Source organism: Chenopodium album, chromosome 26 (assembly GCF_948465745.1).
Source record: "Chenopodium album chromosome 26, dcCheAlbu1.1, whole genome shotgun sequence".
NCBI classification, from domain to species: Eukaryota; Viridiplantae; Streptophyta; class Magnoliopsida; order Caryophyllales; family Amaranthaceae; genus Chenopodium; species Chenopodium album.
In genome coordinates, this window is record NC_137859.1 from 19,807,839 (window position 1) to 19,832,204 (window position 24,366).

The 24,366-nt window shown below is 36.3% G+C and overlaps 1 protein-coding gene and 1 pseudogene across 1 annotated transcript in view; one reads left to right on the top strand and one right to left on the bottom strand.

Annotated features, from left to right (window-relative positions):
* Nucleotides 1-256: 256 nt before the first annotated feature.
* LOC145617323 (pentatricopeptide repeat-containing protein At3g09650, chloroplastic pseudogene) lies at nt 257-3,184 on the top strand (annotated as a pseudogene).
* An 800-nt stretch (nt 3,185-3,984) lies between these two features.
* LOC145617927 (putative DNA helicase MCM8) overlaps nt 3,985-24,366 on the bottom strand; it is a 29,015-nt gene continuing 8,633 nt past the window's right edge. Inside the window, exons 9-17 of the mRNA XM_081672699.1 lie at nt 22,858-22,928; nt 22,646-22,764; nt 16,703-16,832; nt 6,750-6,801; nt 6,517-6,673; nt 6,262-6,436; nt 5,214-5,384; nt 4,984-5,097; nt 3,985-4,149 (exon numbers count right to left, since the gene is read on the bottom strand). Of these exons, the coding sequence (XP_081528825.1) occupies nt 4,099-4,149; nt 4,984-5,097; nt 5,214-5,384; nt 6,262-6,436; nt 6,517-6,673; nt 6,750-6,801; nt 16,703-16,832; nt 22,646-22,764; nt 22,858-22,928 (1,040 nt within the window). The 3' untranslated portion in view covers nt 3,985-4,098. The remainder of the gene's footprint in view (nt 4,150-4,983; nt 5,098-5,213; nt 5,385-6,261; nt 6,437-6,516; nt 6,674-6,749; nt 6,802-16,702; nt 16,833-22,645; nt 22,765-22,857; nt 22,929-24,366) is intronic.

The following is a 24,366-nucleotide window of genomic DNA, read 5'->3' on the forward strand; positions in this document are numbered from 1 at the left end:
TTTTTTTTTTCACCATGAAAATAATTTAATTTGTTGATTTCAATCTACGTGGCATTAAAATCGGAGATATATCAAATCTAATTCGTCACTTTTATCTAGGTGGCGAGTGAATTTTTTAATTCTAAAATAAAATAAAAATCTAATTTCTTATTGGTTAAAATAATACCTTTGCTTACGTGGCGCTCTGAATATTCTCCAAAAATGCCTACTTTAATTATATATATATTAGATTGTACACCATAATTTAGAATCCCAAGTCTCTATACTTGAGCTTGACTATGTGGAATGATGAAGAAGAACGAGAAAACAATATCCTCAACGTAACACAATTAACATCCACCAATATCACTCAAATTTTGTTAACTTGAATCCCCCTAACTTGATGAACACAAATGGACAAATGATGAACACAACAACATTCCCACCACCACCTTTCTCTCTAACCTCCCATGCTTTCTCTCGCCTCCGAATACCCCCACCTTCCTCCACCACCACCACCACCAGTGCTACTTTCAACACCTTCATCCGCGCTGAGCGCACCACAACCACCTCGATCACCACCACCACCAACCCAACTCACTCACAACGTTCAGAAGACCACACTCTTCTCGCCCTCCTTCGCAGCCGAAAAACCGACGAAGCTTATCAACTTTACTCTCAATCACCTCATCTTCCAAACCCCACTTGCCTTAGCCGCTTAGTCTCTCAGCTTTCCTATCAAAACACCCCTGAATCTTTCTCACGCGCGCAATCCATTATCTCTCGTCTCCGCCATGAACGCCAGCTTCATCGCCTTGATTCCAACTCTCTTGGGTTACTTGCTGTCTCTGCTGTCAAATCTGGGCATACCCTTTACGCCATTTCCATTATTAAGTCTATGCTTAGGTCCAATTACCTTCCCCATGTTAAGGCTTGGAGTGCTGTTGTTAGCCGTCTTTCTGGGTCCCCTGATAATGGTCCTAATGATGCTATTCGCCTGTATTATTCGGTTACTAAGCGTATTCGTCGGGTTGAGGATCGAACCCTTGTGGCTCATTCTTGGCCCGACACGGCCGCTTTCAATGCCGTGCTTAATGCCTGTGCTAATCTTGGGGATGTGAAAAGATTCTGCCAACTGTTTGATGAAATGCCTGAGTGGGATGTTGTGCCTGATGCTCTGACATATAATGTGGTTATTAAATTATGTGCAAGAATTGATAGAAAAGACATGCTTGTTTGTGTATTAATGTTGATGATTAGTAAAGGTGTTGAGCCTTGTATCACTACTTTGCATTCTCTTGTTGCTGCTTATGTTGGATTTGGTGATTTAGGGACTGCTGAGCGGCTAATTCAGGCGTTGCGCGAGGGGAGGAGGGATCTTTGTAGGATTCTTAGGGATATAAACTTAGCCAAAGTTGATGATGTGGATGATGAGATTGAAATCAAGCACGAAAATGATGATATTGTAATCAAGCATGAAAATGATGGTTTTGAAAAGCTGATTCCTAAGTCAATCATTGATATTTCAGAACCTCCATTACTGCCAAGAGTTTATTCGCCGGATTCAAGGATATACACAACCTTGATGAAGGGTTATATGAAGGCAGGGAGATTGTCTGACACAGTGCGAATGCTTGAGGCAATGAGGCGTCAGGAGGATAGTGCTAGTCACCCTGATCATGTTTCATATACTACAGTTATATCTGCACTTGTTAAAGCAGGGTCAATGGACAAGGCTAGGCAAATCCTGTATGAGATGACAAGGATTAGCGTACCTGCTAATTTGGTCACATACAATATTCTACTGAAGGGTTATTGCCAACAGTTGCAGGTTGATAGAGCAAAGGAACTGATTAAGGAGATGACTGATGTTGTCGGGATATTGCCTGATGTAGTTTCATACAATACATTGATTGATGGGTGCATATTGGTGGATGATAGTGCGGGAGCCCTTGCATACTTTAATGAGATGAGGGCTCGAGGAATTGCTCCAACAAAGATTAGTTATACCACTTTGATGAAGGCTTTTGCCTTGTCTGGGCAACCGAAATTAGCAAATAAGGTGTTTGAGGAAATGTTGAAGGATCCTAGAGTAAAAGTTGATCAAGTGGCATGGAATATGTTGGTTGAAGGATATTGTAGGATGGGTTTGATTGAGGAAGGCAAGAATGTGGTCGAAAGAATGAGGGAGCATGGGTTTCATCCAAATGTGGCCACCTACGGCAGCCTTGCTAATGGCATAGCATTGGCTAGGAAGCCTGGTGAAGCTTTACTTCTCTGGAATGAAGTAAAGGAGAGATGTACTCCAAGGAGAGATGACGATGCAAACAATGCTTCATTGCCACCACCAATAAAACCTGATGAAGGGCTACTAGACACTTTGGCCGACATATGTGTAAGAGCAGCCTTCTTTAGGAAAGCTTTGGAGATTGTTGCTTGCATGGAAGAGAATGGAATCTCTCCAAATAAGACCAAATTTACAAGGATTTATGTTGAAATGCACTCGAGGATGTTTACCAGTAAGCATGCATCCAAAGCCAGGCAAGATAGAAGGCGAGAGAAAAAGAGAGCTGCAGAAGCTTTCAAGTTTTGGTTAGGATTGCCAAATGAGTATTATGCTACTGAATGGAGTCTAAATCCACCTGGCAGACAAGATCAGTATGAATCCGATTCTATATGAACTGGATGCAGGGGATAGCATTGCAGAACACCGTTGACAAAGTTGCTGTATTAATAACACTGAACATCTTAAAAAATGAAACCTCAAGGCCAGGTCTGGTTTTTGCTGAAGACAGCTGATAAAGTTATTATACGAATTATGAAGCTGTATTACAAATTCAAAAACATCCGATATAATGAACCTTAAGGCCTGGTTTTGCAGAAGACGTCTACCTGACAAAGTTAATATCTGAAGCTGTATCAAAAACTCAGAAACAACTGAAGTTAAACCTTAGGTATGATCAGCTAGTAAAATTGTATAATAGGTTTTCATCATGTATCATATGTAAAGCTTCTAGAACTCTAGACACACGAATCAATGAAATTTGATACAATTGATTAGTACTTTTTGTACAAGCTATGTGCTAGAATGAAAATACAAGTGATATGCATATCAGCGATATGCTTGTGCTTCATATTTGTACAAGTGATATGCTTATGCCTCATATTGCTGAGCTTCTTACAAACCTTGTACACTCTCATATAATAGGAGCAACTGTGATTTGATTCCAACATGAATTGTAACAAGAGTACACACCAATGGTAAAAATGACGATACCAAAAGTATAGATTGGCAGCAGAGGTGTCAACAATCACACCATTTATTTAGTTGACAGCCTTAAAACATTTGATTTAAATTTAAAAATCCTAAACAATAGTCAAAAAATAAATAAATAAATAAAATAAAATAATTACATGTGCAACAAGTTAGTTATCGGACTTACCCCTTCCATTTCAATTGAAACTTGGAAGCATAACAGATATTTGCCTATCTTGACAAGTTGACATCATACATTTTATCTATATCATTTTAATTCATGAAATTCTACTAGTTTAGAGTTGGACAAATATCAAAATTCGACGATTGTAAGCTTTGATGTGGACTTAGATTCATTTCAATCATTTGCAGATTAGTTAAAGTGTAGAGCTTTTTATTGGAGAGCTTTGATGCAGATCAATTAAAACAATAATTTTTGTTGTTTAAAGTTTGAAAAATTTGATTGACTTGTATTAGAAACACATTTTAAGATCAAATAATGTTGCAACGTATGTAAGATTTGGATTGACTAATAAGAAAACTGTGTGCCATTGGAAGGTTTAAAAACCATTAAACGGTACCATCTACGTGTTGGTATACTATACGCGTGTCAACGAAAAGAATTAAAGAATGTACATGTAAAACAAGAAAGCGGGACACAATATAGTTGACATTATGTACAAACATGTCATGGTATATGTTACAGATTAATCAAGTACTGATTAGTACTTCCTCATACCAGTGATGTGCTTATGCTTTCTGTTTGTAGAACACTATCAATTTTCTATGACATGTAGCTGTATTTTGACATAACCAAAAGTACAGTATTGATGATAACCTGCAAATATCCTTCTGCCCCATGTCTAGACCCTGGACCTTGATACCTGACTCCTTGTGTATGATGATGAAGGCAGCTGTAATAACAGGAAAACTATCAGATACATTGCAACTCCACGGTATTCATAAAAAGTATAATGATCAACTAGTGTTGTAATTAGTCAATATCATTATCCATAACTAACATCGTGTCTATGTAAGGCACATTAAGAAACTGGTAAGCAACAAAACAGTGACTGTATCATCGACATATGACTAGCACACAAATGTGGCACCATTGTGATTTGTGGAACATTGACTAATGTGGGACTAAACTTCAACCTTCACAGTTTTTGTATAATTAACAGTAACTATCAGATACGTGCAACTCCATGATAATCATAGGAAGTTTAATGACCAGCTACTGCTGTAATTAATCGATCATAACCCATAACCATCATCACGCCTATGTAAGGCAAAGAAAATCAGCTACCATAACCATCATCACGCCTATGTAAGGCAGAGAAAATCAGCTAAGTCCTTACACAATGAAATTCCAGTGACTGCTAGAATTCTCACCACATTAAGGCATTAGCAAGCAGCAAATCACTGATTGTGTATCATCAATATATAACTAGCACACAAAAGTGGGACCATTGTGATTTGTGGAACATTGACTAATGTGGGACTAAACTTCAACCCTCATGTTTATTTGGTCCAATAGTTGTAGGCCACAAATTTGGAAATAGGGGGAGAGGTAAGGAAATCCCCACTTCTGATTACCCAGTACAAGATTCAAACCCTAGACCTCTAAGAACTAAGGTTCTACTCTTAACAGTTGAGTCAAGCCTAGCTTGGTAACCTTATAAAACAATTACCAATTACAAGCATATATATGTAGGCACTGTTCAAATAGTGTAGTGTATAAGTACCTGATATGTTCTGGGTCCCTTTTTTATCAAAAAACCAACAGTATTCAAATTTTCAACAAAGACATCGATATCTGGAACTCTGAGACTAATTTTATCCGCCAAACCATATATTTCCTGAAAACATGTGAGATACAGGTCATTAATGATCACATGAAGCAGCAGGATCAGTTTGCAACCAAGCAAAGAAAGTAAAATGCAAACGAGGAAGATTGGAAAACAAATAAACATACGGATATTGAAAAACAATCTTTCTGGTCCAATTCTGATTGCTTATTGAGAGCACTCAAGAATCGCTTTGCTTCCTTCTGTTGACTCATGCCTCCACTACGTGCAAAATCAATAACTCCATGTTCATCAACATACTTATCATACAGGGATTCTTTCATGATTTCAACAACATCCTGCAATTAGTTTTTCAGAAAGGCATAACTTATTATGGGAAAAGAAGAATAAGGAACAAATATATCCTTGCATTCTATGCAGGCAAATACAGTCGGAAGAATCTAACTTCTCAATACACATACAAACTCACAGTGTCCTTCCTAACCAAGAGTTGGAATACAGGGTTAGCTCTTGATTTTTTAAAACTACAGTCCAACTTTAAATTGAATTAAGGTCACATATTTAAAAGTAATTATCAGCCCATTTGGTAAGTAGAATTAGATGGTGATAATAGGAATGAATCAGGTGTAATTTTTTTTTTTTTTTGTTAAAAAAGGTGTTATCCTAATGCCCTTTATAACAACAATTTCAGACCTTTGTGATACCATTCCCCGAATGGTAATTGATGGTAGTGAAAACTTATTAAAAAAGAACATATACTTTGAGGTGAAGCAGCTTTACCATGAGAATGCTAGAAGATATTCTTCACAATTTTTACATTCAAAATCATTCCTATTACCACTTACCAAATGGGCTCTATATAATAATAAGGTGCTCTATTTTGGTATGAATTAGTTATACACAACAAAATCTGCAAGTTAAAAATTGAGTTTGAATAATTCAGCAAGCCATATGCTAAAGACTTTCATTTTTGTATAATAATCTAACATAGATTGTTACTAGTTCCACGAAGCACGAACATGAAAAGATTTCCTAGACCGAATTACTAATTTAGGACCTAAGATCTGATTTGGTTTTATATCCACTAACTACCAGTCTCCAAATTATATCACTTCGTAGTATATTTTACTATTTCCATGGTTTTTCTAGACAGTTTAAGAAAGTAGTAGTCATATATTAGTGTAAGAATAAATTCATTTCCCATGCTATAATTACCAAAGCATCCTGTTCAGTTATTTCATCCCTCAAGTCTACCCTAGCACGAGCCTCTGCCAGCCTTACTAGACTTTCTAACTGCCTTGCAGTTATGGGAGTACCATCAGCTGAAGTGTTACGATCCCTCAACCGTAAATAGAAATTTTGAAGAATCTCTGCTGCTGACCTTGACATCCTGATCAAAACAAGTTGACACACAGAATTAGGTGAATAAAGCTCATGAGTAGAAGTAACAAGGAGGGTCGTTTGACTCACTTCGGAAAGACATAAGCTCTTGCATAAGCAATATATTTTCGTAGAAGTGGAGCAGGTAGTGGGACGAATTCACTATCTTTCCTAGGATCCAGTCTCAACCTTGAAACCAATGACTCACTTGAAGCACTAACAACTATTTGTCCAATACTCTGTGATGCTGCATTTAGAAGAACAGTTGTTAGTATCAGCAAATGAGTTGAGAACAATAGTATCAGCTTAAGAAGGAATATCACCTCTACAATGTCTCTTGACTGTGGAGGAATTATCTCCGTAACCAGAATGAAGCTGCAAGAGACTACATTTTATCATGTTTTTGTTTTTGAAAAGAAGACTATGAAAAATAACCTTGATAGCAGGGGGGAGGGTTGAGAGTTTTGAGACTAATAACTAGCAAATGAATTTTCCATCATGCATTATATACCACATAAAAAGAAGCATACAAGTTCAAACTTGGCTTGACAACATTACATACCGGCATACATGACATAAAACTACCTACCTTATTCATAATTGGATGCAATCCTTCAGAGCTTCAACTAATAAAAAAATAGTTATTATCGGTATCTGTAGACACCTAAAAATGTCTACTCGGCTGAAATCCAATGATGTATAAAATCTTTCATCCCCATTTGGTTCGAGTAGAGTATTGATTAAAAGGAGCACTTGATTTTAATTAATATACCCAGTTCATTTCATTTCCCTAGCCCATCCTATTTCCATTAAGCTCAAACCTTTAATTTAACCCTTTCCCTTGTTTCCTAGCCCAAAATACATACCTTAGCCAGATTTTCTCTTTTTATTATCCAAATATTACACCGTCAGATAGACCTTGAAATAAGTTTTCCAATGATATATCATAAAACCAATTTTGATTTGAAATGAAAAAAATATGATCAAAATACCAAACTCGGTCCAAAACCGACACCCTTGCACTATTTTGACCATATCTAAAAATCTAGAAAAGATATTGACCTGATTCCAAATGAATTAGAAAGTAACTTCAAGAGCTTTCCAATGAGATATTATTTGCCTTAATTCGAATTCGAGATAAAAAAAATTATGATAAAAACAAAAACCACAAAAATAGAGAGTGTCATGCCAAATATCATCATGTGGTGCCAACCTGCCACGTGGTGCACCAAATATGGCGCATCGCACCAGGTCCTTTCACGTGGCGCCAACTTTTTTCTTTCATGCCGGCTTTCCCGTCAATTCTATCCTTTTTATCGACTTGTCTATGAATACCATAAATCCATAATCTTTTGAGTTAAACACGATGTTGAGTCTCAATCTTTCTCTAATTTTCTCTTTTCTCAATCTTCTCCATACTAATCATTCACCATTCTTCCTCCTAGTTTTCCTAGACATCAATACTACACTCGAAGCTCTATTGGCAGCCACAGCGTGAAAAGTTGATCATTAATTTAATTAATTCAATTTATTAATTGTATTGAAGTTTACTAACGATTTATTTATGATATAGTTGTAATGTTTCGCGATCGACGTAAGTAGACTTAATTATTCTTTTAGTTTAATTTTTAATTAATTCTAGAATATTTGTTCCTACTAGCATCATGTTTAGGGATCGATTTTTAATTATTAGTATCATGTTTATGCATTTTATTAATCAAGTTAGTATTATGCCTAGGGTTGTATTAATAATTATTTAATATCATGTTTAAAATGCCTTAATTCGTTTTTTTAATTATTATCAAGTTGCTTCCAAATTTTCTATGCATGCTTTTACTTGATTATTCTACTTATTGTTGTAATCATCAATATTGCACGTTTTAATCAAAACCTGTAATAGAAAATAACACCTAATAAATAATTTGGACAGCCGGCTTAGGTTCCTAGTAGTCTTGTTGTTTAATTGAAGTGATCACGATCATTAGATTTATATGTGCATTAAAAATTCAACCAACTAAAATTAATTAGTTTGGAGTAAATTGAATCTTGTTTGTATGTCTTTTGGGTTACAATTAATATATGTTGCCATAAGAATCAAGTTGAAGCCAACACGGGCGGAATTGACTTCATGACTCAATTCCCCACCATCATCTTCGAATATCCAAATTATGGAGTTAGCAACCTCATGGATTATGAATGGGGTGTAACCTTTATGGATTAAATCGTTGTTGTCTTTCGATTTATTCCTTTTTGTGGTTGTCTTAAATGATCGATGAATAGTTTACAAGTTGCTAAAAAACTTCTTTGCGGCTCCCTACCTTTTCATCTTATTCGTATAATATTAAATCCAATTTCCTATGATTGTCAAAAGCATATTCACAAAATGCTCTACGTAGGTGCACTTCGAGCGACGCCTAAAGTTAAGTTCATCATATATCATGTATAGATAAAAAAAAAATAAAAAATAAATAAAAATGCTAACCCCAGTTACTCAATTTGAGTAACAATTTTCATTACTCAAATGGCACTAATGTAAATTTGAACTTTTTGTATTTTTTATTATTTTTACAAGTTGACTTGGCAATTCCACTATCTCGGTGCCGAACACAGCCACCATCTCTCCGCCAAACACAGCCACCATCTCTCACTACCAATCTTCTTCTTCCCCATCAACCTCCGTCCTTTCTCAACCCCGTCAACCTCTGATCTTCGTCTTCCCCTATCAACCTCCTCTTCTTCGTCCTTTCTCAAGCCCACAACGCTGTGCGGAACAAAACTCAAGCGTCCCCATCTCCACCTCCCCCGATCTCCACCCAAATCAGAACAAAACGAAAACCCTATAAATGAAGGGTGAAATTAAGGGCATGTTTATGTTGGAAGTTCTTGATATAAAACAAGAGTGTTGGGGAAAAACAAAGAGAGAGAGAAAAACAATTGAGGAGAAAAGTCCCATATTGATTGGGGAGTGAGGTTTTTCCTTGTTTTTATATTGTAGTGCTTTATCACTACTTAGTTGAGTGAGTTGGAGGTGTGTGTTACTCCACACACACACGCGCGCGCCGAGCCGGGCGGGTCGGGTCGGGCTCGGGCCTCGGGACTTGGGTCTTGGGGAATGCGATGCGCGGGCGTGGGTCCTTGTTATCTTTTTGGAGAAATTTTATTTCCCTTTCTTTGTTAAACAAAATTTTTCTTTTGTCTGTTGGGATTATTCTTTTCTGACTGTTGGGATTATGGAATTAATTCAGTCATTAATTCCTTGATACTGATTAATTCCTTGTTTCTTGCCTCAGTTGTTGACTGACCAAATTAATCTGGTCATTTTCTTGGCTAGATTCTTCCCACCTTTTATGCTTCCCGTTTTTCCTCTTCAGCCTATAAATACTCGGTGGTTTTCTCAGTCTAAACACACAACACAATCAGTCTTCTCTCTTCTCTAAAATTATCTAAACACATGTTCTTTTCGTTCTGTTTTCTGGCAAGTATTCTGAATTCCAGTCGGGTTTGTGAGTGCACATAAACTCCGGCGCCGTGCTTATCCTGGAGGGCGACCGCAATAGTCTACTGCACCGGGAGGTAGCGTGGAATCGTCTTTTAGGTTAGTAGTCTCCACGACGCGGCTATTGTCAGTTTGGTTCACGCATCAAGAGATATGTTAATTCTGTTTTATTGCTTATTAGTATAACAATCTAATAGACGATTATGGCTTCCAAATTCCTTGTTCTTGATATGTCTAAACTAGTACCTCTTGATGGAAAGAATTATAAACGTTGGGCTGTTAGGATGCGTTTTTATTTGGAGCAGATTGATGTTGCATATGTTCTTGATGCTATTGTTGAACCTGTTGATAAAGATGATTTGTCTGAATCTGAGATTAAGTTTTCTAAGTATGATAGAACTTGTAAGGGCATGTTGTTGCATTATATGTCGAATAGTCTGTTGGATATTTTTATGGGTTTTTATCATGCTAAGGATATTTGGGATGCTTTAGAGAAAAAATTATGGAACTGATGATGCTGGTACTAAACGTTATTGTGTTAGTAAGTGGTTAAGTTTTCAAGTTGTTGATGATAAGCCTATTATTGATCAGATTCATACTTATGAGATTGTTTGTATTAATATGGCTGCTAAAGGTCTGTCTATTTGTGATACTACCCTTGCTATTGTTCTGATTGAGAAACTCCCTCCCTCTTAGAAGGATTTTCGTAACCAACTCATGCACATAAAGAAAGACCTAACCTTAGAGGAACTTGCTGCCCACCTCAAAATTGAGGAGGAAAACCGTAACAAAGACAAAACTCCTTCTGTTTTTCCTTCCTCTTCTTCTGCCAAAGCCAACCTTGTTGAACCCAAATCAAATAACCAGTCCAAAGCCAAAAACAGTAACCTTCAGCCTAATGGGAAAATTCAAAAGTACAAGTTTAAGGGGATCTGTTATGAGTGTGGTTTGACTGGTCACAGGGCTAAAGATTGCAGGGTCAAGAAGAAGAATGGGCAAAGTCAAGCAAATCTTATTGAGGATTCTGACGTTATTGTTGCTGTTGTTTTAAAAGCTAACTTTACAGGTAATGCTGCTGAGTGGATTGTTGACACTGGAGCTACCAGGCACATCTGCGCCAACAAGGACATGTTCACTACCTATGACAAGGTTGAAGGTGAAAATGTCTTCATGGGCAACTTAGCTTCTGCTTCCATCCAAGGCAAAGGGAAGATCGTTCTCACTCTCACTTCTGGAAAATTGCTTACTCTCACTAATGTTTTACATGTTCCAGAAATGCGCAAAGCTGGACTGAAGCTCTCCTTTGATTCTGATAGATTAGTTCTTACTCGCAATGGGGAATTTGTGGGGAAGGGCTTTTGTAATGGGGGGCTTTTTACTCTTGCTGTTAAAGTTGACACTATGAATAAGAATGCTAGTACTTTGCTAGATTAGGTCACGTTAATATTGATTATCTTAAAAGGCTTAAACACTTAAATTTGATTCCAAGTTTTTCTAACACTGATTTTTCGAAATGTCAAGTTTGTGTTGAAGCCAAATTTACTAAGAAGCCATTTAAATCAGTAGATAGACAGACTGAAGTACTAGAACTTGTTCATAGTGCCTTAGGTGATTTTAATAATCACGAAAGTAGAGGGGTAAAAAGTATTATATTACTTTTGTTGATGATTGTTCACGTTTTTGCATGGTTTATCTTCTGAGGAAATGTTCCTCAAATATAAAGCTGAGGTAGAAAACTAGTTGGACAAAAAGATCAAGAGGGTTAGGAGTGACAGGGGTGGTAAGTACAGCCCTGAAACTCTTAAGGCATTTTGTGAGCAACTTGGCATTGTTCATGAGACGACGGCTCCCTATTCACCCGAACAAAACGGTATAGCTGAAAGGAAAAATAGAACTTTAAAGAATATGATGAATTCTATGCTTATTAGTTCTGGGCTTCCTAATAACATGTGGGGGGGAGGCTATTCTTTCTGCTTGTCATGTTTTGAACAGGGTTCCTCACAAGAAGCTTGACAAGACTCCATACGAAATATGGAAGGGTCGAGCGCCAAACCTGAAATACTTGAAAGTGTGGGGGTGCCTAGCAAAAGTAGGCATACCTAGTTTCAAGAGGGATAAAATTGGTCCCAAAACTGTTGATGCTATTTTTATTGGTTATGCTTATCAAAGTGCAGCTTATCGTTTCTTTGTTAAAGGTGCTAACAACTCCTATGCAGGTGGTCATATCATTGAAGCAAGAGATGTTGAGTTCTTTGAGAACATTTTTCCTTTGAAAATGTCTCTTTCTAATGATAGTGAATTGCATGCTAATAGTTCTGTTAGTTTACCTATTGCTAATGCTCCTATTACTAACGATGATTCTGTTTTGGAGCCAAGGAGAAGCAAAAGGGAAAGAAAGGAAAACAGTTTTGGTCCTGATTTTATTACTTCCTATTTATCTGAATCTTCCTTAATTGATGATGATTTTGTGTATATTTTTGTTTTGGAAGATGATCCAAGAACCTATGATGAGGCAATGAGGTCAGTTGATGCTGTTTTTTAGAAAGAAGCAATTGATAGTGAATTAAAATCAATTCTCAATAATAACACTTGGGAATTGGTTGAACTTCCTAGAGGTTGTAAGCCCATTACTTGTAAATAGATCTTTCGAAAAAAATTAAAGGCCGATGGATCCATAGACAAGTATAAGGCAAGGATAGTGGTAAGGGGTTTTACTCAAAAGTTTGGCATTGATTATTTTGATACTTACTCCCCTGTTACTATAATTGCAACCATTAGGACTTTAATTGCTCTTGCTTGCATTTTTGATCTTGTTGTTCATCAAATGGATGTCAAAACTGCATTTTTGAATGGTGACTTGGATGAGGAGATTTAAATGGTCCAACCTGAAGGGTTCGTTGTTCCAGGACAAGAGGAAAAGGTTTGTAAGTTAGTCAAGTCATTGTATGGGCTTAAACAAGCTCCAAAGCAATGGCATGACAAATTCGATAAGACTATAACTGGTAATGGTTTTCATGTTAACGAAGGTGACTCTTGTGTTTATTTTAAGCATGATAGTCATGGTTGTGTAATTATTTGTCTTTATGTGGATGATATGTTGATCTTTGGGACTAACTTGGATCGTGTAAATGAGACAAAACAGTTTTTGAGTTCGAATTTTGAAATGAAAGACATGAGTGAGGCAGATGTGATTTTGGGAGTAAAAATCAAAAGGACTCCAAATGGCATCTGTCTTAATCAGTCACACTATGTTGAAAAACTTCTTAAAAAGTTTGACTCATTTAATGTCGATCCAGTTAAGACTCCCTATGACCCAAGTTTCCACCTAAAAAAATATAATGGTAATCCAGTTAATCAGTCTGAATATGCTAGAATTATTGGTAGTGTTATGTTTCTTATGAACTACACTAGACCTGACATTGCTTATTCTGTTAGTAGGTTGAGCAGGTACACTCATAGTCCAAGCAGTGATCATTGGATTGCTCTAAGGAGGTTGCTTAGGTACCTTAAGGGTACTATGGATTGGGGTTTGCACTACTCCAAATTTCCTGGAGTTTTTGAGGGTTTTTGTGATGCCAACTGGGTATCCGATAATGATGAAGTTAACTCCACTAGTGGCTATGTCTTCACCCTTGGGGGTGGAGCCGTATCCTGGAAATCTTGTACTGCTATGTCTATTATGGAATCTGAGTTTATTGCTCTTGAATTGGCAGGTCATGAGGCAGAATGGTTGAGGAACATGCTTGCAGATATTCCACTGTGGGGGAAGCCAGCTCCTTCAGTTGCACTTCATTGTGATTTGCAAGCTGCTATTGCTGTTGCACACAACCATGCCTATAATGGAAAGAAGAGACACATCTGTCTGAGGCATAAAGCCGTCAGAAATTTGTTGTCTGAAGGGGTGATATCACTAGACTATGTTAAGTCCGAAAAGAACATTGCAGATCCGTTAACTAAAGGCCTATGTAAAAAACTAGTTTTGGAAACATCGGAAGAGATGGGGCTAAAGCCTGTTGTATGAATTGTGAAATAATGAATTCCTACTCACTATGAGTTCAAAGGGGAACATTATGTAATAATTCGGAAGCACATTTTTATTTTATTTGTCCATCTCTAGATGTTTGTTTTGTGCTTAGCTACATATAAGAAGGAGGTTGAGCATACGACTCTTAATGAACCCATATCCATATTTTTGGAGGTGTGTTGTAGCTCACACTTGATGGAGTTCACCTACTTAGGTGTAGAAGTGTGGCCGCTTCCTATGAGTATTTCGTGGGCTTATACTCTAGAGCACCTATGAGCATCCAGGCTGGACGTATGACCAGTATAATGCGTCACCTTTATTCGCGGAATTTCAGAATATTATACATGTTCAATTGTGTGGCTCAAAGTGACGGGTCCCTAACTCCCTATTGAGTTCAAGACGAAGGTCACTTGGTAGGTGAGGGATCATAGCTTGATGTCCACTATGTGTTAATTCAAGTCGCGAGACATTGACACTTATGCAATTGTTTTGTTTTGCCCATAATTCATTTTTCCTTTCTTTCTTTTTTTCATATCTTCGAACCTGTGGGGGATTGTTGGAAGTTCTTGATATAAAACAACAGTGTTGGGGAAAAACAAAGAGAGAGAAATAAACAATTGAGGAGAAAAAGTCCCACATTGATTGGGGAGTGAAGTTTTTCCTTGTTTTTATATTGTAGTGCTTTATCACTACTTAGTTGAGTGAGTTGGAGGTGTGTGTTACTACACACACACACGCGTGCGCGCGCTCGGGCCGAGCGGGTCGGGTCGGGCTCAGGCCTCGGGACTTGGGGTCTTGGGGAATGCGATGCGCGGGCGTGGGTCCTTGTTATCTTTTTGGAGAAATTTTTATTCCCTTTCTTTGTTAAACAGAATATTCATTTTGTCTGTTGGGATTATTCTTTTCTGACTGTTGGGATTATGGAATTAATTCAAGTCATTAATTCCTTGATTGTAGCAGACTGATTAATTCCTTGTTTCTTGCCTCGGTTGTTGACTGACCAAATTAATCTGGTCATTTTCTTGGCCAGATTCTTCCCACCTTTTATGCTTCCCGTTTTTCCTCTACAGCCTATAAATACTCGGTGGTTTTCTGAGTCTAAACACACAACACAATCAGTCTTCTCTCTTCTCTAAAATTATCTAAACACATGTTCTTTTCGTTCTGTTTTCTGGCAAGAATTCTGAATTCCAGACGGGTTTGTGAGTGCACATAAACTCCGGGAGGGCGACCGCAATAGTCTACTGCACCGGGAGGTAGCGCGGAATCGTCTTTTAGGTCAGTGGTTCTCCACGACGCGGCTATTGTTAGTTTGGTTCACGCATCAAGAGATAAGTTGATTCTGTTTTATTGTTTATTAGTATAACAGTTCAACCCCAAAGGGAAGGGGTGACCGTGTCCTCCATTGTGAAGATGAGCGAAGAAGTTATGATGTTGGTGGCTGTTGTGATGTGTTCGATCGGAGAGATGGTGGTTGTGATGGTAGTTGTGGTGGTGAAGATGTGAAATCGGGGTGCTGCCATGGTGCGGCTGTGATGATGGTGGTTGTGGTGAACAAGTGAGGTAGAAGAGGTGTGAAGAGAGAGAAAGTTGAATGGTAGTAATGTAGTATTGAAAAAACAATAGTACCCCTTTGAGTAACATATTTTGTTACACATGTTGAGTAACTTAGATATCCTCAAAAAAAAATATAAAATAAAAAAATGAAGCTTTAACCTTCTGTTATTAATTATTACTTTTGTTAGTTATTAGGGCAACTAACACGCGCGATCGCACGCCATAGATAGCCATATCCAGAAATTATTTTGATTGAGGTAAATCACAAATTTACATATTGATATGTATATAACTATATTTAGATGTATAAATGTTCAAGGCAACTAACATTAATGAGAGAATATAAATAAATTAAATTATTGAGGGTATAATTGTCCATACACTATTCATTAAAAAAACTTGTACATATTAATGAGGGTATATATGTAATTATACATTTTGAAGGGTATAATTGGCATCACACTATTCATAAGAGTAATCTTATACTTTTTATAAGGTAGGGAATACTTCAGTATATCAAACGTTTTAATCTTGAGCAGTCAACTAGAACTTTAGATTCATACCCTTAGTAGGAAAGTTGAAAGAGAATTTTGAATGTTTGATGGTATGACTGTAGAATACTTGCAAACAATTTCAGGAAAAAAAAAAAAAAAAAAAAAAACAAACCCACTCAATATGGACGAAGAGATTACATACCAGAGCATGATTACAAAATTTTGAAGTTTTCATGTGCTTGCAAATCTGTTGTTATAAATATAGTCGGTCCTTTCAATTTTACATCATCAAAGATGGACAAGATAGCCATGAAAAACTAATCAGTTACTGAACTCACAGCAGTCATTAACAAAATACTAAACAAATAACAGAAGCCTGACAAAACAGATAGCAATATGTTGTTTGATGTTATAAGCATCAGACCTGAAGATAGCATGATCTTTCAGAAACAATAAGTCTTTTAATATCTTTGCAATTTTGCATGACTGACATACAAATGCAATATGTGTAAATCTTGCACAATAATTTGAAATTGTTTTTTAACAGAAAAGTTCATCTTTTATTTGACATCCTGAGAATTTTTAAGACCCTCAAGAATCACAGCAGCAAAAAGTTAGAGCCTATTTTACAAAGAAAACAAAACAAAAACAAAAATCAATAAAGGAAAATAAATAAATAAACAAACTTGTGTGTATAGTACTTACAGCCATAATGTGCTCAGAAAGTCGTTTATCCATGTTTTCATCGGGTTTATCCACCAATATGAAAACCAAATCAAATCGTGAAAGCAGAGGAGAACTCATCTTCAAGTTTTCATTCACCGTTTTAGCACGACTGTAAAACCACATGTCGATATGTTAGCAAAACAAAATATTTAGGGATGACTAGACCTAATATCTAGCTTGCAAAAGTTTGACTTCCAGTTTGTTGTATAAGACTTACCAAGTACTAAGAGATTCAATCGCCTAGATATTTAATTTTCTATAGTTATTGACTTGAGCATTAGGATAACGTATTAGTAAGTTGCAGAAATGAAATATGTTAGGAATTACTACCCAACTATTTAGCAAGATTTTAAGAATTTAGTTATGGCTTGTAAAATATAGAAGGTTCCTTAAAATTAAAATAAAATAAAATAAAAAACCTTTTTTGTGTAAGCAAATACTTTCAGACATGAAAGAACTTTTGGATTGAAATCACATGTTATCTTATCAATCCCCCTCCCTCTCTGCCCCAACCAGGATAGCATTATGAAATGATACTATCTGACAATTGATGTCATATGATGGTAGTACAGAATGTATATAATGATGATCCCCCTTAGATCTGAATTGAGGCAAGATTGGGTACGGTAAATAGGAGCTTGAGGAAAAGCAAATACAAAATTTTGGCACTGTGCTATAAGAACCTATCATGATAAATATACACGATTAGTAACATTAAATAATCATTTCAGCATGTAAAGCAAGCCCTTTTTCTTTTTCACTTTAGAGTTCACTTTGCTTGGTAAGAATTGCCAATACGGTAACTGAGATAGCAGGATCTTATTTATAAGAACCTGGAAAGGATAAAGGTGGTAACAAACACATTTGTTAGAGGTTCCTGCATTGTACCTAACTGATTTCATCCGCCAGTATTTGGCATTTTATCAGGCACACTGCATACAAGGCCTTTCAGTTGTCCACACAGCCTGCTAGCCAGTGAACAACGACCTATTGTTGTTCACTCCAGTGGGCTCCTCTTCGCATGTTTACATGTACCTTTTATCTTCAGAGACCCTCCAGGTAATACTACGTATAACCATAGGATTAAGTTTATGTTCCGATCAAGGAGAAGAATCAGACAAACTGGAGGAAGGAATAAGCAAACAAAGAGAAGGCTTGGTGGTGACAACTTTTTTTTTTCTTTATTTATTAGGAAAATTTGTCAGAAACAACCTTTTAAAGTGTCTACTTTATTTAAAACAACCTTTTAAATTTTTTTTTGCAATTTCAGACCACATTACAAATTTTTTTTATCAAAGACAACCAAATGTTACTTTCCGGCGTCGACTCTATTTTTCCTTACGTTGACCACGAGTGTGCGAGTCACGTGACCTCCTATATTGCTTAATACACCCCTTTTCCCTCCAATTAGCTCCTATCAAAACCCTTGCTTCTCTTTCATCCCTCTTTTAGTACGAGTGAATTGGAGGGAAAATTGGTGTATTAAGCAATACATGAGGTCATGTGAGTTGCACACTAGTGGTCAACATTGGGGAAAATAGAATCAAGGCCGGAAAGTAGCATTTGGTTGTCTTTGATAAAAAAAATTTATAATGTGGTCTGAAGTTGCAAATAAAAATTTAAAAGGTTGTTTTAAGTAAAGTGGGCACTTTAAAAGGTTGTTTATGACAAATTTTTCTATTTATTATTTTTTTTTTTTACTTGTTTTAGTGCCAAAGAATTGGTGATTTGGATTATATGGCAAAAATATAAGGTTTGAATTAACAGTGTGAATGGATCGGAAATCAGAAAGGGGAGGGACAGCAAAGTGAGGTATAGGAAGTTAGAAAATTATCTCTTGTTTGGATAAGCAAGAGGAAGGAAAGGGAAGGGAAAATCATCAACACAATATTCTTCTTCTTTAAAGAGAAAAAAGGAGATCAAAGGAACTTTGTATGAATCAATTGCATCTCACTAATTGACAAAGGCAAATCAAACAATCGCAGTTAAATACTAAAGAGATGAAGCAAATAAATAAAATTAGCGAACCAATATGCAGATTTTTGAGTGAATATTTGAGGACATAGAAAACTTATATTATCACCCTAGGATAAATTAGGGACTTTTTTCTCCAATATTACAGACTTACAGTAGAGAGGAATGGAGCAGAGAACAAAAACTAACGAAAAAGATAAGAGTTGAAATAGTCTAAAATTTCTATTACTTCCATTGTTGTTCACTAGAAAAAAGTATAGGAGAGAAAAATTCAAGACCATAAAGACTGATTCACACAAAAATGTCATATTTGTTACAAATATTTCCAAATTTAGAGAGATTTGATCCTTGAGCAATGAGGGGGAAATTTTGGGAAAATTTTCCTTTCAGTCTCCTCCCCTCCACTTCCCTAACTCCCTGCAATTGCTATCCAAATAGTAGAAAATGTATCCCTCCGTTTGCTTGTATCCAAATTCCAAACGTGTAAAGGATATAGATGTAGCTCAAAATGCATGAGATTGTTTTCTTATGAATCTCTTCAATAAAGTCAAACTTTTAGGCAATGAAACTAAACAATGCATCTTTATTTTGTTTTATCCAAATGGTGTTAGCTTATACAGGTATAGTAAAAATTCTTAAATGAACCTGCTTCACACTGATTTATTGTGGACCACTAATATTAGAGAAACTATGGTTGTTTTATTCTGCGAAGCTCGGACTCGGCCAACCACCCCACCGTACCGGTGTCGACACGACGCGACCCGGGTGCGGACACGGAATCCGGGTCGGACGCTTGGGAGAAAAAGTGGACTCGTCACTCATAAACCCTAGATCTAAATAGGAGGTCGGATTAACCAAAACAAGAGTCGAAATCTTAGGGGCTTTTGATAGGAAGGGAAAGACGAGCAGGCCAGCACCAAGAAGTTGCCGGTTTTCTTAGCCGGCGATAGGAGGCTGGGTTGTTCTAGTTCTTCGACATCTTCAAGTTGCAATTCCTGTTTTCTTTTTTTTTTTTTTTTTAATTGTGGAGGTGGGGGTAGGTGGGGATAATAACGTGTCCTCTAACTCCTCTTTACCAGGTTTACCTTTTCTTTTATCTACATTTTAATCTGAACAATAAATGTACTTTGACTTTTCTTTCTTACTGTGTTTTTTTTTTCCCTGCCACGTACAGTACTAAACAAAAATTGAAAATAAAATTTAAAAATCATAGAATAATTAACTTTTTTTATTTTTTATTATAGTATATTTTTTTTGCATTTCCGTGTCCCCGAGTCCAAATCCAAAATTTGGACTCTTTAAAAACGTGTCCTCGGATCCTTAATTTTAGAATTTTCCGAGTCCGACACCCGTACCCGAGTCCGTGCATCTTAGGTTTTATTAATAAAAAAAAAGGTCACTATAATAAAAATAAGTTCACTATGTTGAAATAAAAGTCATTTTGGTAATATATAGGCTATAAGAGGATAATAATTTTAATGAAATATTTTATATACTGGTCAATATGAAAAAAAAGTCACTATGTTAAAATTAGGGTCATAACGTTGTATTCAAAACAATAATATTAAACGTTATACAAGTTTTGATAAAGGTTACTATGTTAAAAACAAGGTTACTATGTTAAAAGTAAGGGTCACTATGTTCAATATAATGTCAGTTGCGTGTGTATAAATCTCGAGTCTACAATAATACAGGTCCACGCAAGTCTTTCTGCAGGTATAGAACACAGATTTAAAGTAACCATTTCTTTAATCACATAAAAGAATATGTGGAAATTTCCCCCTATTCTCTTATTTCATTATCTAACATACAGAGGAGTAAAGAAAGTGCTACTCTTGAAAAATAAACCTTGTCATTCAATTCCCAAATATAGTAGTGTGTAATTGACTGAACACCTACTTCACTCACTCACACATAGATTTCACAGTACGAAAAGAAAAGATAGCAACAAATATTTGAAGTCTTAATTAAAATCAACAGTGTGCTTACAGAATCAGTAGCCTGTGGCTACCACTAGCCAATTTTCCAAATTGGTGACTTTAGTCACAAATCTCCTAACGACAACACTTAAACTCCACCTGCTTTCTCTCTTGCTCTCTCCCTTTTTATTCTTACTCTCATTCTCTAGGTTGGTTCTATTCTTCACTCACAGAGGTTATGAGTTGATTATAGGGATCTGGATAAGAAACAACAAAAAGAAAAGTTTTCTATACCTGTTGCATGTTGATGCGTATCTAGAAGATAAGTTGAAGAGCCATTCAAATTAAATCTTTTCTTAATAATATTCATCTTTTGGGTGGTTATTGTAGATAATATTTAGTTGATATTTATCTTTTATTTTGATAGCTTTAGTTTAGAGATCAGATTAGTTTTTCTTTTGATTTTAGAATATTCTAGAGTTTATTTTGCCTATATAAAGGGCTTTAGGTTGTAACGTAGAGAGAAGTTTTGAATTATAATTGATCAAATTCGTATGAATTGTTTTAGCAAGAGTAGCACTTTCTTTACTTGAAAAATAAATCAAAATGGACATTGTGAATTTTTGGTAATGTTATTTGATCTCACAAACTATATCTTTGAGAATTTTCTTAAATTATGTGTTATTGTATTCCATGATGCCATTGGATCTCACAAACCATATATTGATGTTCAGGAAAAGGTACAGAACTACAGACAGTAAATGGGCAATGTTACAGGCTACTGTAGAAAATCAATCAGATTTTATGCTGGGATTATTAAACCTAGTACTCAGATTTTCAAGGAAAGGGGGATTCAATTGGTCTACTCAATCTTTTGAAGCATTAGTACTGGATTTGCTTTGTTTCTCCAAGCCTTTCACTACTGAGACAGATCCTTTAGCCTTCTAGGGTTTGCACTAGACATGGAAAAAGTTAAAATCGTTTTATACAACAGAAGAAATACAACGCCATTCTAACAGTTATGGTTGCCAAAAGCCCAAAATCATGGGTTTTGACCATGAAATTCTGCACAAAAGTGAGAGTGAGAATCTTGTAGCTGATGCTCTATCTAGGGTATCATGTTTTTGTCCTTATTAGTTTTAGATTCTAATTTACAGTCTCTAATACATGCAAGTTTCACTTATAAAGGGCACAAATAAGAATTAGGCTCACAGGAACAGATCAGAAGTTTTAACATTGGAAAGTGGGTGTGGTTGAAATTCTATAGCAAATGTCTTGAAAGGTAAAATGAAAAAGTTGGCTTCCAGGTTCTTAAGCCCATCTTAGATATTGAGAAAGTTAAGACAGTGACTCACAAATTAAAACTTTAAAAGCCTTACAACAAAATTGCTCAACTCCATCCAGTGTTCCATGTGTCACAATCAAAAAGCTATTAATGACACTTTATTTGCTGTATCTCACATCCCAGCTTGGTTTCATAACAAGATTTTTAGTTCCAGCAAACACCCTTGAAATAAGAGTATTTAAGCATAGGAGAAAGGCACAAGTCCAGTCTCTAATTCAATTGGAAGGTTGTCCTGAAACAAAAGCCAATCAGAAACCAGCTAAGCCTTTGCAGAACAATACCCTGAGTTGACCTTACAATTCTTTTCTTTCAAGGGAAATTTAGATAATAATTGTAGCCTTTATAAAGTCAGAACATGTATTTTTGGTTAGAAAGTTAGTTGAGCTTGACAGTTTGTTGTGTTTTCACTTTTTGTTAAAAAATCTCCAACACACTACTAACCAAACACGTCCAATAATTTTTTGTTTTTTTGAAGACCATCCAATAACATTTTACGAGAGCATTTTGGACGTATTTGCTAAGCCTACACTGAATATCCTTTTCTTTTACAGTCATTTACTTTCAACCCTCAATTTCAAAGAGGATAAATTGCTAAGAAAATGTCATGAATAGGTTAACGTGATTTAAAAAAAAAAAAAAACATCAAATAAGGATGGTACTGAGAAAACATAATTAAAGATATACTTGTAATGTCCGCCAACAGGGTTTGCTGCAGCTAAGATAGAAGTGCGTGCTGATAGACTTGCCACAAGTCCTGCCTTCGCAACAGAGACGCACTGTTGCTCCATTGCTTCCAGCAGAGCCTATCACAAAGACCATTAAACATCAAATAAAGCTAACATGTATCATTAATAGTTTGCAACAACAGGAGAAAAGAGGCCGGAATCCAAGGATACCTGATGCTCAGCAGACATCTTGTCAAATTCATCAATGCAACACAGACCACGGTCTGCTAGGACAACAGCGCCTACAAAATTCAGATAGCCACTTTCAGAGTTTCAGCACAAGCATACTTCAGACACTTAATATAATGACACGATTTGAGAGTGAATATGAAACATTAATAACTTTTAATCCTCCGCTCATGGAATTGTAAACTAACACTTTAATATAATAATCAAAGCAGCACCCCATTCCACATTCCATTACTCATCATTCATTCATAAAGCATCAAGGAGACATATAATGACATTATATGTCAAGATTTGATGACTAAAGTGGAGAGCACATTCAAAATTTGTGCAAACAAACAAGTATCGTCAAACTTGAACAAAATTGTTGTTGAGCAACAATCAGACCATTCATTCTCCAAAAGGCAGAGTATTGGTAAAATATTACGGCTATTTCTTCTTTATTCTGTTTCTAAAAAGTAGGTGTGGCAGGCATTGCAAATAAATTAAGGGAAAATCACTTGTGTTGGTTTGGGCATGTAAGACGGAAACCCGAGGGTGCAGCGGTTCGAAGAGTGGAACTATGGAGGGGTAAAACGAGGGAAAGGGAGACCGAAAATGACTTGCTTGGAAGGAGTTAGAAAGGATATGAAGTATATGGATTTGCATGAGAATGAAGCATTGGATCGTAAGGGGTGGAGGAGGAAGATTTATGTTGATGACTACACGGAATAATCAAATTTGGTTCATGTTAGCCGACCCCACTTATGGGATTAAGGTTTTGATTGATTGATTCTGTTTCTAAAACGTAAAGTTTTGTTAGGCAATTAATCAAGTAATATAACATACTAATTGTGACAGAAATAAAGATAGTACAGAGTATGCTGCAATAATATGAAAGAGAATCAACATAGTGATCTGAGGTAAGGAGGTTTGGTAAGATAGCTCAAACACCTTAACAGAAAGCACCAGATACAGACACGTGAAAGGATTTTTAAAAAGGGGTAGCTAGAGAAGGTACAAATTAAGAATAACGGGAAAGTAATGAACTTCCTATTATATTCTCACTGAGGATATGGCCCAGCTAGGCTGTTGCACTGCTTAACGGTCAGGTTAGAGAGCCAAACAAAGTGGTGGGCGTCTGCCCTTTCCTTTCCATCCCTGCTGCAGTACAGCTCCACCTCCAACTTCAAAATAATACGTAGTATTATAAATTGCATAATTTTAAATTATCCTACAATAACTCTAATATGCTTTGAACAGGAACTGGATCTTTTGAAAAAAGCCTCCCACAAGCATTGATTGTTTAACATGGAAATTTAGGCAGTATGTGCAGGTGGACCTCCCAAAATATCCGTTGTTCCACAATAATTGGAGTATTTTTTTTCTTTTCTTTCCTTTTTTTTTTAATGAAAAAATGGCCACAACAGCACAAACTACTACGGATGCAGCACAAACTTTAACCAATGGTGTACACAATGACATAAACTACACTACTGAAGCATCAATAGTTAG